The following is a 17,054-nucleotide window of genomic DNA, read 5'->3' as shown; positions in this document are numbered from 1 at the left end:
GGATTTTGAGACAGGCTGGAAAGAGAAGCGACTAAAACAGAAGCCCTGGCTGACCTGGCCGGCCCTGAGCGCCAGCTGCACGGCGGTGTCCATGCACGGCTGCCACGGGTCCCCGCCGCGCTCCTCCATCGTTCGGCCGGACCCGGCTCCCGGAACCGCTGCGCCCAGAATCGAAACGCTGGCGAGGAGCCCTCGAAGGTCAAGTCGGCGCCGCCCGGTGCCTGCTCATTTTCAGCGGGCTCCGCGCATTCTTGGATCTCGGTGTGAAGAACGGATGTGGGGAGGGGGAGGGAGGAAGAGGAAGCGCTAATGAGCGCTGCCCTTCACCTCGCGCAAGGACGTTTGATTTCCGTGCCGGGGCGGGGATAGATGTTGCCCCAGATGTCTTCGTTTAGATAGAATAGCCGCGAAAATGGCAAAATAAATGTTTTAAAAGTGGATTAAAAAGTAGGGAGTTGTGTAGGTGACACCTGTGGCACACAAACGTTCTTCAGTGTGTGATTGAGGCGCATGTTGAGGTTAGGTCTCTCTCTCTCTATATATATTTTTATTCAATTTTCTATACCGTTCTCCCAGGGGAGTTCAGAACGGTTTACATTAATTTATTCAGGTACTCAAGCATTTTTCCCTGACTGTCCTGGTGGGTTCACAATCTACTTAATGTACCTGTGGCAATGGTGGGATTAAGTGACTTGCCCAGGGTCACAAGGAGCAGCGTGGGTTTGAACCCACAACCCCAGGGTGCTGAGGCTGCAGCTTTAACCACTGCGCCACACACTCCCACTCAAAGTCCCTCCTTGAGGGCCGCAATCCAGTTGGGTTTTCAGGATTTCCCCAATGATTATGCATTGAAAGCAGTGCATGCACATAGATCTCATGCATAGTCATTGGGGAAATCCTGAAAACCCGACTGGATTGCGGCCCTCAAGGAGGGACTTTGAGACCCCTGCTATATAGGTAGGAAAGAGGCTGCTTGTGTGTGTAAGAGAAAGATGGAGGGGAGGGACGTATGCTTGCCACAGCGGAACACGGTAGGCCACGCCACGGTCTACATTACAGCTCTCTTCCTTGCACAAGATAGTAACGAAGGGGGAGCAAACATAATCAACTACTACCTATTTAACTCTCCCTCCCCCAACTATAAAAGGGCTTCTGCTGTCCCTCTATGTATACTTGCCCTAGTCCGGGAAGGGGTAAAACACAGACCTCACGGATCTAAAAACCGCACGTCCTTAAAAAGGACCCATGAAAAACCCTAGGATAACGTAGATCATTACAGCCATGAGGAATATACGATGGGCATGTTGAGACGGATCCATCAGAGCTCAATTGCCATCAAGGTCTGTCAGAGCTAGTAAGGGGCATGGACCTCAGCTATTTTAAGGACATGTGGTTTTAGATCCGTGAGGTCCATGTTTTACCCCTTCCCCCTAGTCCAACACATTCTCTCACTGTATCTTTCTTTATTCTATCTCAATTTCCCTCACTCTCTTTTCTTTGTTCCGCCCCCAACCCATTTGCACCTATAAACAGACGGCAGATAAAGGCCAATGGCCCTCTAGTCTGCCCCATCCACAGTAACCATTATCTCTTTATCTCTCCAAGAGATCCCACGTGCTATCCCAGGCCTCTTGAATTCAGACAGTCTCTGTTTCCACCACCTCTTCCTGGAGACTGTTCCAGCATCTACTACCCTTTCCCTAAAAAAGTATTTCCTCAGATTACTCCGGAGCCTATCGCCTGCTTCCTTTTTTCTCTCATTCACACTGCTCTTCTCTCCCTTGTCATCTGTATCTTCATACTTCTCTGCAGTGCACCCTCTTTACCCACCCATTTATTTGTATTTTCATCCCCACCCAATTTCTTTTCGTTCTAATTCCTTACTGAACTTGTTCTCTCCTGCTTCTCTCTTCTCCCACCCCCACCTAACCCTCCTCTCACTCCACTGCCTTCTTGGCCCCTTAGATTTGCACTGCAGTTTGGGGAAGTATGCCCACATAGGAGTGAGCAGGGCTGGCCCTACCATTAGACATCTGACTAGTCTGGCGGTATAGCTATGGCACATAGAAGACCTTACTCCTGCTGGTCCTACTGATTCTAACCCCAAGCTTAAGAAGAGTGAGCATACACAGGCCCATGCTTACGCACTGCTTTGTCCCACTTCCCTCTGAGGCAAACTTCTTTTTAGAGGGGATGAGCACAGCAGCTTTTTAGGGCTAGGGTTACCATAAGGCTCCAGAAAAGGAGGACGGATTCAGACATCTAGGTTTTTCTTCCATGGAAGTAAAACCCAGATGTTGCAATCCATCCTCCTTTTCTGGAGCCATATGGTAACTCTATTTAGTATAGGGTCCACACAACACTATTTTTTCAGGCTGGAGCAGGAATAAAGAAGATGCGGGATGTGGGGTGGGGACAGGACATGGGAGATGAAATGAGATGCTGGTCACCTCTTCAGGGAGTAGAGAGGTTGATCAAAACTTTTTTTTCAGTTTCGGCTAAACTGTAGCTGAAACTTATTGCCTGATTTCTGTCAAAACCAAAACTGAAAACTAAAGATTGGTTGTGTGAATGTGAACTAATGAGGCTCACTAAGGATTGTCAGAGCTTGCATTCAGTAGCCCTCTGCTAAACCTATGGGACAATGTCCCGCAAAACCTTTTACTTAGCGGCACAGTAAATTCCGGGCTTCAGCTGGAGGGCACCAGGAAATGTTGCAGACATTGACATGATGACATCACGTGCATGCGTGATGTCATCATGTCGATGTCTGTGCATGTGTGAAGGCCCTTCAAACGGGGCCCTGAGGCCATCAGTGGGGGATGCTGGAGCAAGAGAGGCACGGAGAAGAGGAGAGGCCATGGATGCCAGCTGACTGCCTACAGGATGTGCCTCTTGTCGTGAGGTGCCACCCCCTCCTCACCAGCGTCTCGATGGCACAAAGTTTACTGATACACTGCTATAGATATGCTAATCTCCAGTTCCAAGAACAGCAAGCATAGACTGACAACTGGGAGGGGCATTTTAAAAGGAACTTATCAACTAGTCTGGCATGTCTAGAATCCTCTTTGACAGGAACTTTGGGAGAATGTGTAAAAAAAAAAAAAAAATCATGACTACCAGCTTTTTATTCTTACCCAAACTGCCAAAGTAGCAAGAGAAAGTGACATTGAAATGTTTCTCATTTTGCATTTAGTTATAAAACGTATTAATGACAAGCATAAGAATAGGTTCTAAGTAAAACAGGGTAAAGGAGTCTAGAGACTAGTCTACACTGTGGACACAGCTTGATGCACAATCCAGAAAAAGAAAGCACATTGATGTCACGTAATGTGAGGACTAAATGCTCTGAAAAAATTACAATCTGAACAATACATTTCTCAAATTATTTTCTAATATACATATAAACTTCATTTCACTAATACTATAAGCTGACAAATACTTGTACAGATAGTCGTCAACTTACACAACCGCAATCGGTTCCGACTTATAGGTCGTAAGTTGATTCGGTCGTAAGTCGGCCTATGTTAATACACTACTGTAATTAACTATTTTTTTACCTGCCCCGCCTACCTTTCCCTGGTGGTCTAGCGGTGTATCTTGCCTGAGCTCCTCCTGCCGATGTCAGAAGCCAGCAGCGCACCCGGGCCGGCACACGCAGGAGCGAACTTTTAGAACTCCTGTTTGCTGCAGGTGTTGGGCGCAGTGGGGATGGAGGAAGAAGAGTAGCTGGTAAGCACCAAGGTACTACAAACTGCAACTCCTCTGAGAAGTCTGTAGGGGGGTGCAGGGTAGAGAATGACACGGTGACAAAATTTCATTACCGTTCCCGTCCCCCCCGCGGATAACCACGGGAAATAATCCCATGTCATTTTCTAGTGTCTATTTCAACCTCAGTCCTTCTACACCAGCATTCTTCAAGCAAAGCTTGTGGGTCAGTGGTTGTGGCCATTCATACTCTGATTCTTCCCTCTCTCCTTAAAGAATGACATGAAGATGGTTTCCCGCGGTTATCCGCGGGACGGTGATGAATTTTGTCACCGTGTCATTCTCTAGTGCAGGGCCTAGATTGCAGTGGAACGTACAAGAGGAATTACAGATTGGGTTGTTTATACATATGGGTTAAAGCTTGGATGACAGAGTGAGCAGTTGAGAAGAGTTGCAAACTTGGTTATTAATATAGACTTATGTTATAGTATTACTGCTTTACAATGCATTTGAACACTTTTATATATGTATGGGAAGGGTTCAGAGTTTAAAGTCCTGGGCAAGTAGGTGTGAAGGCAAGGAAGGGGGGATTTTTTCAGAAATGTTTGGGGCTTGCATAGAACTAAAACTGTACACTGGCACTGGTATGGTATCTTTGTTTGTTTTGAATTTTATAATAAGAAAAAAAAGAAATAAGAGTGGAAATAAATGAAGTAAATAATAAAACAGGTAAATAAATGGGGGTGGGATGTGGGCAGGGCACGGGTATGGGCGGGGCAGAGCTAGGGGCCCAGTGTACTTGTGTGCCTAGGGGCCCTCAAATAATTAATTCTGCTCTGGTACTCACTACAATGTTTCAAGATGCTCCCTTTTCCTAGGTTCACCCTTGTTGTCTGACTGGTGGATTACTACTAAAAATAATTTTTTCATATAGAGGGAAGTGTAAAAATGTCTGCCCTTGGTGTAAAAAAAATGCTAGGTATAACCACTGGTTGAACCTAAGTATACTTACACCGACCCTGGAGCTGAATCTTGGTTGGTCAACTTTCCCCCCACCTTCCATGCAAAAAAATCAACTTAAAGCCCCTGCTTCATCCATTCATGTTGTATTTCCAGATAGTGATCCAAGCCTTGTAATTACAAAATTTGATTTTTGTAACACTTTATATTCTGGATATTACAAAAACAAGGGTGCATGCCTTGCAGGTTGTGCAAATACAGCTGCAAGGATGATCACAGGGGTGTCTTATTATGAACACATTTCTCCTGTACTTAAACAACTACATTGGTTGCCTATTGAATATCGCATTGAGTATAAGATCTTGACAGCCATATACCGTGTACTTTATGGGGGAAGCACCACAATACTTGATCCAGGTCCTGAAAAAATATGTTCCAACCCGTACGTTGCGTTCACAATTGGCAATGAAACTGTCACTCGAATATGCCCGGGATGTGCATTATAAAAAGACCTGGACGCCAGTTATTTCTTTAGCTGGCCCAAAAGTGTGGAATGCATCGATGGGCCATTAAGATTATGTTCTAACTTTGTTTCATTCAAAAACCTATTAAAAACCCACTTATTTGTGAAAGCCTTCTATGAATAAGGAATTTCTGCTTTAATGTACTTTTCCTAGGATCTTTTTATTTGCTGAATTTATTTTTTTACTGAGTTTGTACTTTAGTATGTTTATAGTTGAATTTGTATTTTTTTTGTAGGTCCTATTTTATGTATGTTCATTTTGTAATCCACCTAGTTGTTAGGTGGAATAGAAATCTTTGAAATAAGGGTGAGGGAGTGGCCAAGATGGCGGCGGTGAGTTATGCGAGTTGAGATCAAGCTCTGGGATTTGTGAATTTTTTTTCCTAAAAAGCCTCACACTAAGCGCAAAGGCACTATCCGAACGGGGTCCTTACCTTCGGATTCGTTCATGCCGATGCGTCAGATGTTGCTCGACTTCACCACTAGACCTCCTCTTGATGTTGGAGCGCAAGGTGCCATGGCGTTGCTCTCCCGGGAAGGCACGCCAGAGCCGAAAATCTCTCTCTCGCCTCCCGACCTCTCTATTCCTCTGTGCCCTGCGACAGAGACACCTGAGCTTGAAGGAAGCCCTGATACCGAAGTGGTTGCAGGAGTATTCCTTCATGAGTGAAGCACAGCCGGATATGGAGCCAGGTGAAAGGAAAACAGCAAGGAGTTGAGGGTAAAACCACAACTTCCTTGGAGGGTCTCCCTTGTGGACATTTGGAGAATGCTCCAGAAAATGGAAGGAACGATTCGAAAATCTACGGAAGAAACAGCAAATTTGGTAGGCAAAGTTGATTCTTTAGTAAAAACAGTAAATGAAATTAAAAAAGACACAGAATTGAAGTTTCAAAAATCCAATGAGGACATTATATGTTTAAAATCAGTCAATGAAACTTTAATAAAAGATAAATTAAATGATCCACAAGAAAATAGAACAATTGGAAAATTATAACGGGAGATTAAATTTAAGGATATTGAATTTCCAAAAACAGTTGATATGTCTCCTGTTGAAATGTTTAGAAATTACCTATCACAGAATTTAAACTTAACACCTGAAATGTTTCCTCCGTTAAATAAAATTTATTATCTTCCAACTTCTTTAAAAAAAAAAAAAAAAAAGGTGTTTAAGCAATTACGACGGAGACTCAGACTCAGGCTCAAATGGATCTAGGCAACATATCAGAGATATTGGAATCATCGACGTGCAAATTGAGGAGAGGTCAACTTTGCTTGACTCATTTGTTTTTCAACAAGATTTAAAACACAATAATGAAAATGTTCTGGACCATTTGCAGACGTTTCTGGACTTAAAGAAGATCACCAAGGATTAAATTGGTCATTAAGTTGATATAGAGGAGTATTCCCGTTAATGGCCATTAGTTACGATGATTTTCCTGTTTGGCATAAGTCCTTTTTGTTTGGGGCCGCTTCAATGTAAATTTATGTTGGAGTCTAAGAAGAAGTTATTATTGATGTTTAATTTGTAAAAATATAATTCCTTATATTCTGTTTCCTTTCGTTTTACCTAAACAAGCGTTTTTGCTTGCTCTGTATTTCAAAATATAATAAATAAATTAAATTAAAAAAAAGAAATTTTTTAAATAAATAAAATTAATTAATTAATTGTCGGTCCAATAAGAGGTATCGCTACCAACGACTATCAAGTTCATGTTGTAAAAACGTGTCCCTTTAAAACTGTAGACGTATACTTAACGAGTACCCCATGACGCAATAAACCGAACTACTACGGATAGCACGTGCCATTTGCTCGTTGTGGTTCGGGAAGAGACTGGGCTGTGCGCCTCTTCAGATAGAATGCCGCGGCAGGCTTCCTTTCGGACACCTTAATCTTAACTCCCTGTCCTGAAAATCCTATTAGCAAACCCGCAACAAAACAGATAACTTGTATCTCTTCAGTTTAATTTGTTTAACCCCGCAGTTCAGTCCTCACAAACCACCGTCACCATCCCTCGCGCATCTGCTTCTACAGGCAGCAGGTACACACTGACGTCATCATAACGCAGCGCCCCCTAATGACGTTACGTATAGCGGCGGCTACAGTGCGCGCCCCTCCTCCCTCCCGCTTCAGCTGGCGCCTGTGGCAACAGTCTCCCCACAGCGGCCGTGGTTCCTCTGTATATCGTTTCCCTAGCTGCTCAGGTCCGGCAAAGAGGAGAGGTTTGTAGTTTCAGTAAGAGGTTCTCGACATCTTTAGACATTATCCTCCCCCAGCAGTGCGATGGACATGCCCGCAGTGCATGATTGCTTGAGGGTGAGTGAGCTGGAATATGTTGTTGTTGAGGGGGGCGGGGAGGCAGATGTTATGACTACACCTGGGCTGACAGTGATGCTACTAGGTGACTTATTGTGAAGAGTGTTAAGAGTTGTAGGACATCAAGCCGCACTGTGTATAAATTATTATCTGGGTACTTGAATAAAAAAAAACCAAAGAATGGTCTGAGAGACATTTGGAGCATTGAGATCAAGCACCAAATTTCTGCATTTAAATGGCCACGAATTTGGTCTTGGAGAATGAGATGTACAGTGTCAACATCTATGAGACAGACTTGGTTATTTTTGTTACATAGAGTGTTTTGGACCCCTGTTCGGTTACAAAGATTAGATAGTTCTAAGTCCAATAGATGCTGGCACTGTAATCTGGAACCTGGGACATTAGATCATCTACTTTATTTTTGTCTGTATATTAAGATATTTTGGAATGCAATATGGTCTCAAGTAAATACATTATTGGAAAATCATGTGGCACTCTCTTATGATACAGTGCTATTTGGCATGATGATGAGGAAAAAGAGTCAAATATCATCAGAGAACAAGAAGCTTTTATTAGTTATGACAGGGGTTGCCATCCAATACATAACCAACAATTGGAAAAATTACAGAAACCTTAGCTATACATTTTGGTGGAATACATTATGCCATATATTTAAAATGGAACGTGTAATAGCAGTACAAAGAGGGACATATAATAAATTTATAAAAATATGGGGGCCATTGGCAAAATATTGTAGTGAATAATCAGCACTTCTTTTCTTCTCCTTTTTCGTTTTCTTTTTTTTTAGCACACTAATGGGGGGGAGGGAGTTGGAAATAATGTTACATATTATGTTATACTATGATATATAACAGTGGTCTCAAACTCAAAGCCTTTGCAGGGCCATATTTTGGATTTGAAGGTACTTGGAGGGCTGCAGAAAAAATAGTTCATGTCTTATTAAAGAAATGACAATTTTGCATGAGGTAAAACTCTTTATAGTTTATAAATCTCCCCCCCTCCCACCCGAAGGCCTGCATGTTCCCCCCTTCTTTGCTAACAAATGAAAGAACCTCCCTCACCCCAAGAAGTCTACAAAGATTAAGGAAAAGAGATGAAGTCCAACTCCAAACTGAGCAAAGAATAAAAATAATTCTATAATTTAATTTAAGAGTATTAACCGGACAAGCCCTCAGTCACACAGCAACCTCTGGAAACTCCAGGGAAAAGCTGTCGCGGATTTACACCCAGGAAGGTGTTAACTGTGAAACATCCCCGGGCTTGCTCCGGATAATATTTGTGGTGCTTAACTAGTGCAAAATGTGCAATGTGTGAAAAAACTCAAATGAAAAAAACACACATTATCAAAATAAAGAAGGAATTCATCTCTTACCCCCCTTCTTTGCAGCATCCTCTGGCTTCCCCCCTGGCCTCCCGTTCTTAGTTTCAGCTAATTACCGCAGCCTGCAGAAAAGATCGTTGGTGCTGTAGTGTTCCTTGAAGGCTGCCATCAGCCTCTGCAGCACATTCCCTCTGCCACGGTCCCACCCTCATCTGACATCAGGGGCAGGAACGTGGCAGAGGGTACATGCTGCTGAGGACAATGGCAGCCTGCAAGGATGCTACAGCACTGGCAATCCTCTCTGCAGGCTGTGGTAATTATTTGAAGGTAAGAACGTGAGGCCAGTGGGGAAGCCGGAGGATGTTGCAAATAGTGGGCAGCACTAGTACAGACAGTACTAGTACAGGCTGCGGGCCGCATTTGGTCTCGGGCCGCGAGTTTGACACCACTGATATATAATATGTGTATATTTTTTATTGAAAATGTGATGAAGGGTGGGTGGTAGGGGGGGTTATTGATTTTACTAGATGTTTATATGGCAGATTTCAAAGTGCTATTCTGAAATAATTTGTTGTAATATACTCTTTTGTGAACTTGTTGTTTAATTTGAAAACGAATAAAGAATTATAAAAAAAAAAAAAAAAAAGAGTTGTAGAATAATTTTTCTTCCATCAGAGATGAATAATTTGTATTATGTATTTAGGCTATGTATACCCCAGAATTATATATACCAAAAATATTGAAAATTATGCAAACGTAATTATATGGTGTGTGTGTGGACTTATTCTACTCATGCAGGAGTTTGTAGTTCTGATTTCCAATTGTATTCCAAAAAAAGAGACATCAGAACTGTGCATGCTGTGGATTAAACCTAAGACTAAATCAGTCTTATCTCACAGTCTGGTACCAAGTTCATTCAAACAGTAGTCTTCAATGTAAATCCAATATTCAAAAATATCTGCTTTCAGCTAAATGGTTTTTTTTTCCAGTTGACGTGCATATTTACTACAACATTGCTAAGAGGTCAAGCTGTCAAACCATTAGCTGGAGAATGAATCTGCATGCCTCAATACCATTTTCTTTCTCTATGTAATTAATTTACTACTACTTCTTGCTAGATGTATGCAGCGCTATACATAAGACATTCAAGAGACAGTCCCTTCTCAGTGAAGTTTGCAATCTAATCAAACAGAACAAGTAGGGGGTTAGGGAGTTTTTCAGGCATGGGTGCTTTACAAGTGAGTGGGGTTAGGAATTAAAAGCAAGTTTCAAAAGATGGGCTTTTAGTCTGGATTTGAATACTGTCGAGGACTGCGGAGCTGGATGTTCTGACTCAGGCAGTCTGTTCCAGGTGTATGGTGCCGCAAGAGAGAAGGAACATAGTAGAGGCATGGATTTATAGCTACAATCAGCCCGCCATTCCCCACGTCATTTACCAAATAAAAACAGCCACATGTGGTAACAACCTTTGTTTAGCCAAGGCAGATGGCATGGTCATGTGATTGCATTTCTTTTATTTTAATATAGCATATCTTAGTGTATAAAATATATATATATTTTCTATATTTGTAGAGTACAGGCAATTGCTGTTCTTTAGCTTGTCAATTTGGCTTGTCAAATTGATCTGATTAAGTTGATTAGGGGTAAGAAAGTGGATTGTAATACAGAAGAGAATGGAGAGGAGAGGGAAAGATACAGCGGGAAGTCATGAAAAAAGAAACCAGGCCTCTAGCACTTAAGGTCTCTAGACTGATCTTAAGGAGGGAGGGGATTTTGGAATATTTATTAAGTTTTAAAAGGTTGTTAATTTCATAACTTTATTTCTTAATAAGTTCTTTTATTTAATAACAGTGTGTTTTGTACTTGACTGTTTTCTATTTCATAAACCTTTTCACTAAATACCACTTCTGTCATTGATAGTTCCTTACTTCTTGCTTAGTAAAGGCCAAAGCAAGTAATTTATTTAGCTTCTCCACTATGGCCTTACCTTCCCTGAATGCCCCTTTAACTCCTTGAGGGTCTAACAGTCCAGCTGACTCCTTCAAAGGTTTACTGCTTCTAATGTGCCTGGAAAAAAAAGTTTTTGCCTCTTGTCAGGCTTGGTTCCACATCATCCACTATCTCTTCCTCCCCATAAGAGATCCCACATGCCTGTCCCACACTTTTTCTTTTTTTTTAAATTCAGATAAAGTTCTCATTTCCACTACCTTCACCAGGAGGCCATTCTTTGCATCCACCACCCTTTCTGTAAAGCTTTTCAACATCTGCTCCACGACCGGGTGGTTCTCGTCCGAACCGACAACCAGGTAGCAATGTACTACGTAAACAAGCAAGGGGGGACGGGGTCTCGGGCCCTCTGTCAGGAAGCCCTGCGTCTCTGGAAGTGGGCAATCTCCAACAACATCTTCCTTCGAGCGGTGTACATACAAGGAGAGCGGAACTGTCTGGCAGACAGACTCAGCCGCCTCCTCCAGCCACACGAGTGGTCGCTGCACGCCCAAACCTTACGACAGGTGTTCGAGAAGTGGGGGACTCCTCAGATAGATCTGTTCGCCTCCCCCCTCAACCACAAACTCCCTCAATTCTGCTCCCGGATGTACTCCCTGGACCGCCTCGAGGCCGACGCCTTCCTCCTAGATTGGGAGGGAAGGTTTCTATACGCGTTTCCGCTTTTTCCTCTGATTCTGCGGACGCTGGTCCATCTCAAACCAATGCGAGCCACTATGATCTTGATTGCTCCTCGGTGGCCACGCCAGCCTTGGTTTTCCCTTCTACTTCAACTCAGTACCAGAGATCCTCTGCCTCTGTTTCCCTCTCTGCTATCGCAGAGCCAGGGTTCGATGTTGCATCCAAATCTTCAGTCTCTTCATCTGAATACTTGGTTTCTCTTCCCCTGACTTCTCTCCCTGTGTCGCAATCAGTCAAGGAAATACTGGAAGCCTCGAGGAAGGCCTCGACTAGAACTTGCTATTCCCAAAAGTGGACCAGATTCTCGTCCTGGTGCTCCTCACACGACCAGGACCCGGTGTCGGACCCGGTCCCCTTGGTCCTTGAGTATTTGCTCCATCTTTCTCACTCCGGCCTGAAGACCAACTCCATTCGGGTACATCTTAGTGCAATTGCTGCCTTCCATCAACTTCTGGAAGGAAAAGCCCTTTCACTCCATCCCTTAGTTTCTCGTTTCATGAAAGGTCTTTTGAATGTCCACCCTCCTCTCAAACCTCCCCCGGTGGTTTGGGACCTTAATGTGGTGCTGGCTCAACTCATGAAACCCCCATTTGAGCCGTTAGACAAATGCCATCTGAAATTCCTCACTTGGAAGGTGATCTTCCTACTCGCACTCACTTCCGCTCGGCGGGTTAGCGAGCTACAGGCTCTGGTGGCGGACCCACCTTTCATGGTATTCCATCACAACAAGGTGGTCCTCCGCACTAACCCTAAGTTCTTGCCTAAAGTGGTGTCTGATTTTCATCTCAACCAGTCCATCGTCTTGCCAGTATTTTTCCCCAAGCCCCACTCTCACCCCAGAGAGACGGCGCTGCACATACTTGACTGTAAGAGAGCGTTGGCCTTTTACCTCCAACGTACTCAGTCTCATCGGACAGTCCCACAATTGTTTTTGTCCTTCGACCCTAATCGGCTGGGTCGCCCAGTTTCCAAGCGCACCTTGTCCAACTGGTTGGCTGCTTGCATTTCTTTTTGCTACGCTCAGGCTGGTCTCGCGCTGAATGGTCGAGTAACGGGACATAAAGTCCGAGCGATGGCAACCTCCGTAGCTTTCCTCCGTTCCACACCCATTGAGGAAATCTGCAAGGCTGCCACGTGGTCTTCGGTTCATACTTTCACCTCCCACTACTGCCTGGATACATTGTCCAGGAGCGATGGCCGTTTTGGCCAGTCGGTATTGCGTAATCTATTTGCTTAAATTGCCAACTTCCCTCCATCCCTTTTCAGTTAGCTTGGAGGTCACCCACATGTGAGAATATCATGCCTGCTTATCCTGGGATAAAGCACAGTTACTTATCGTAACAGGTGTTATCCAGGGACAGCAGGCATATATTCTCACAACCCGCCCGCCTCCCCGAGGTTGGCTTCTTTGCTGGTTAAGTGAACTGGAGACCATGAGGGGGAGATGCCCCTTCTAGTGGAGCAGGAAGGCACGCATGCGTGGAGCAGGAGAGCAAACTTAAAATCTTCAAGTTTGCTTGAAAAAGCTGTCCGCATCGGGGCTCCGTAGATGACGTCACCCACATGTGAGAATATATGCCTGCTGTCCCTGGATAACACCTGTTACGGTAAGTAACTGTGCTGTAGCCACCCTCTAAACTGACTCTGTCCTGGTTATATCTATTTGATGCTGTGGTCTCCAGAATTGTATAACTGGAGAAATTCCTGGCACTTTCTTAGGACTTGAACTTTGGAGGTCTTAATTTTTGAGTGTTAGACCAGGTTTGAGGTTTAGACCAGGGATGTCCAACCTTTTGGCTTCCCTGGGCTGCAGTGGCCGAAAAAAATGTTTCTGGGGCTGATCAAACGCTGCAGCAAGACAGAGGAGGGAGCTGGCAAGATGGTAAACACCTGGGGGTAGCAGAGGAAAACACTGCATCGCCCTCGACCGAGGCCACACAAAATACTTCACAGGGTCACAGGTTGGACACGCCTGGTTTAGACAAAGAAGAGTCTGTAAAGTGATTTGAGGGGAAAGCCACTGCTTACTTCTGGGAGTAAATAGCTATGTTCTCTCTAAGCGAGCACATGAGCAATTGCTTATATATTCTAGGAGCATCACAAAAGACAAATGCAAGTAAGGATTGAGGTGAGGTAGACTCTGATCGATTTTCAGAGGATTATGTTTGTGAGGAGCTAGCTAAACTAAAGTTGGATAAAGTGATGGGGCCAGATGGTGTACATCCGCAATTACTGAAGGAACTTAGGGAAGTTCTGGCAGCTCTGCTGAATGACCTTTTCAATGCTTCTCTAGAATCAGGAGTGGTACTGGATGACTGGAGAAGGGCAGATGTGGTTCCTCTCCACAAAAGTAGAAATAAGGAAGAAATAAAGAACTATAGGCTAGTAAGTCTGACTTCTGTGGTAAGTAAATTAATGGAAATACTTTAAAAACAGAGAATAGTGACGTTTCTGGAATCTGGTGGATTACAGGACCCGAGGCAACACAGATTCAGTAGAGGCAGTTCTTGTCAAGACAAATTTGATCAATTTCATTGACTAGGTGACCAGAGTATTGGATAGAGGGCGTGCCCTAGATGTGGTGTATTTAGATTTTAGCTAGAGAATGACATGGAGATAAATTTTCCCTGTCCCTACGGGATCTCTTTATTACCATCCTGTCCCAGTGAGCTCTGTCCCTATCTCTGCCCCTGCCCCATTCCTGAAAGCTCTGTCCTCATCCGCACAAGCCTCAAACACGTTAAAATCATAAGTGCTTGCAGGAATGGGACAGGGACAGAACTTGTAAGGGACGCGATAAGGATAGTTAGATCCTGTGGGGATGGGGTCAAATTTGTCCTTGTATCATTCTCTAATTTTAGCAAAGCCTTTGATGGTGTTCTATACAGATGTCTAATAAATAAACTGAGTGCTCTCAGGATGGGGCCCAAAGTGACGTACTGGGTCAGGAACTAGTTGAGTGGAAGACGACAAGGGTAGTGGTCAATGGATATCGCTATGAGGAAAGGGATATTACCAGAGGTGTGCCTCAAATTTCAGTTCGTGGGCCTGTTCTTTTTAACATATTTGAAAGCGATGTTGCTGAAAGGCTGTTGGGTAAATTTTGCCTCTTTGTGGATGATACCAAAATCTGTAATAGAGTAGACATACCTGATGGTGTGAATAACATGAGGAAGGACCTAGCGAAGCTTGAAGAATGGTCTGAAATTTGGTAGCTAAGGTTTAATGCTAAGAAATGCAAGGTCAGGCATTTGGGCTGTAAAATCCCAAGGGAACTATACAGTTTAGGGGATGAAGAAATTTTGTGCACAAAAGAGGAGCAGGACTTGGGTGTGATAGCATGTGATGACCTTAAGGTGACTAAGCAGGTTGAAAAGGTGATGGCGAAAACGAGAAGAATGCTAGAATGCATAGGGAGAGGTATGGCTAGTAGGATAAAGGAGGTATTGATGCCCCTGTATAAGACTCTGGTGAGATCTCATTTAGAATATTGTGTACAATTCTGGAGACCGCACTTTCAAAAAGATATAAAAAGGATGGAGTCGGTTCAGAGAAAGGCTAATAAAATGGTTGATGGTCTTTATCATAAGATGTATGAGGACAGATTTAAAGAGCTCAATATAGAGGAAAGACAGGAGAAGGGAGATATGATAGAAATATTTAAATTAAAAAAAAAACACACCAAAAAACCAAATATTACTCAAATGAGTAACATTTGGGGTTTTTAGGAATTGTTACTACAATTAGTTTTTCTTGTGAGAAACATTTAAATACCTACATGGCATAAATGCGCATGAGTCAAATCTCTTTCATTTGATAGGAAGCCCTGGAATGAGAGGGCATAGGATGAAGTTAAGAGGTGATAAGCTCAGAAGTAAGCTAAGAAAATATGTGTTTTACAGAAAGGGTGATAAATGCGTGGAACAGTCTCCTGGTAGAGGTGGTGGAGACAGACTGTGCTTGACTTCAAGAAAGCATGGGACAGGCATGTGAGATCTCTTAGGGAGAGGAGATAGACTGGATTGGGCCATTTGGCCTTTATCTGCCTTCATGTTTTTATGTATCTATCTTGTTTTTAGAACTAGTTGCTCACATGAAAAAAAATGTTTTTAGAACTAGTCACTCATACGAAAAACACCCAGCCAATCCTTAAGAGGGAGTATTATTGGTAAATAGGATGGAATCATGCTATACTGTTGGGGTCCTGCTAAGTTCTTGTGACCTGAATTGGTCACTGTCAAACAGGACACTGGGCTTAATGAACCTTTCGCTCTGTCCCCAGTATGGCAGTTCTTATGCAAACAAATCTAGTAGCAGCAGGCTGTGCATGTGAAACACATGCCTACTACATTTCCAACAGGATGCATGTTATCATTTTTTTATTCTGTCTTGTAATGGGTGGTTTCCAAAATGATCATTGTGTGAAAACTGTTGATTCAAAATAACACCCACACATACTGTATTTTTTTGGTTTTGTTATGTGGCTTGTTGTTTTAGAGCCTACTTCTCTGAATATCTTGATCCACTCTCTTGTGATTTCCTGTATTGATTACTGTAATGCGCTCTATAAGGGCATAACTAAAAAAGAAATAAGAAGACTCCAAATTATACAGAACACTGCAGTGAAGATCATATTTAACGCAAAGAAGTTAGACCATGTTACTCCCCTCTTTTATAAAGCTCATTGGTTGCTGGTAGAACACAGAATCCTATATAATAAAACTCTAGCTGCGCATGCGCACTCTTAACTGCATGCTTCCATGATCCGTAGGTCTGTGGCCGCAGGAGTGCGCATGCGCGGCTAGCTGTGACAGTGGCCGGCAGACCAAACAGGATCCAATCGGACACCAGGAACAATTGTACCACCGCAGAACCCAAGGTAATCTTCTGACCGAAGTTATTTTAAGTTCTAAGCCACCGCCGCGGCTCCTCTCACGAGCCGCACCTGCGTCGGAGAAGGCTTCCGACGCAGGCAGGGATCGTGAGAGAAGCTGCTGCCGTGGCTTAGAACTTAAAAATAACTTCGGCCAGAACTAAGGGAGTCAAAGCCCCAATTGTAACGGTCGGCAATTGGGCATTGCTCACGATCCCGGCCGCTCAGCTTCCCACGAGGAAATAAGAAAACGGCCCCACACTCACAGACCCCAAGGTGGCAAGGAGACCACGATCACTGTAAGCGACAGTTCGGGGCATTAGCGAGTAGGGTTGCCATGGAAACCCAGCCGGCATAACAAAAAATATGCAGTCACAAGGGTCGGTGAAAGGGGATCAGCAGCAATATGCACAGCAGGGGCTTAGAGGGCAAGAGAGCTGCAGTTGGCGAGACTGAGGAAGGGAATGTTCAGATAAAGAACTGAGACTGAAGAAGGAATAAAAAAAAACAAAAAAGGAAGAGACACCTACAAGGAAACACAAGATCAGGAGCAGGGAGAAATAGCGAGGCAGTAATGTTACAGCTGGAGAGTGCAGAGTGAGGAAGAAAGCAGAGACAGCGCTACACAGGGAAATGGAGGGGG

At 43.8% G+C, this 17,054-nt stretch overlaps 2 protein-coding genes across 3 annotated transcripts in view; one reads left to right on the top strand and one right to left on the bottom strand.

The window, feature by feature from the left end:
• Positions 1-303, bottom strand: part of IMPA2 (inositol monophosphatase 2) — a 71,167-nt gene extending 70,864 nt beyond the window's left edge. The window contains exon 1 of the mRNA XM_033934104.1: positions 55-303. Coding sequence (XP_033789995.1) covers positions 55-129 — 75 coding nt within the window. The 5' untranslated portion in view covers positions 130-303. The remainder of the gene's footprint in view (positions 1-54) is intronic.
• Positions 304-6,945: 6,642 nt separating this feature from the next.
• LOC117355560 overlaps positions 6,946-17,054 on the top strand; it is a 42,931-nt gene continuing 32,822 nt past the window's right edge. The window contains exon 1 of one of the 2 annotated variants that reach the window (XM_033934290.1): positions 6,946-7,414. Coding sequence is in view for 1 of the 2 variants with exons in the window: in XM_033934289.1 (XP_033790180.1) it covers positions 7,476-7,508 (33 nt within the window). In the remaining variant the exon portion in view is untranslated. Of the gene's footprint in view, positions 7,509-17,054 lie in introns of both variants that reach the window. The other variant, XM_033934289.1, reaches the window with a different exon arrangement.

Source organism: Geotrypetes seraphini, chromosome 2, assembly GCF_902459505.1.
Source record: "Geotrypetes seraphini chromosome 2, aGeoSer1.1, whole genome shotgun sequence".
Lineage (NCBI taxonomy): Eukaryota > Metazoa > Chordata > Amphibia > Gymnophiona > Dermophiidae > Geotrypetes > Geotrypetes seraphini.
Note: the sequence above shows the minus strand (reverse complement) of the source record. Positions and strands in the feature narration are given on the sequence as shown.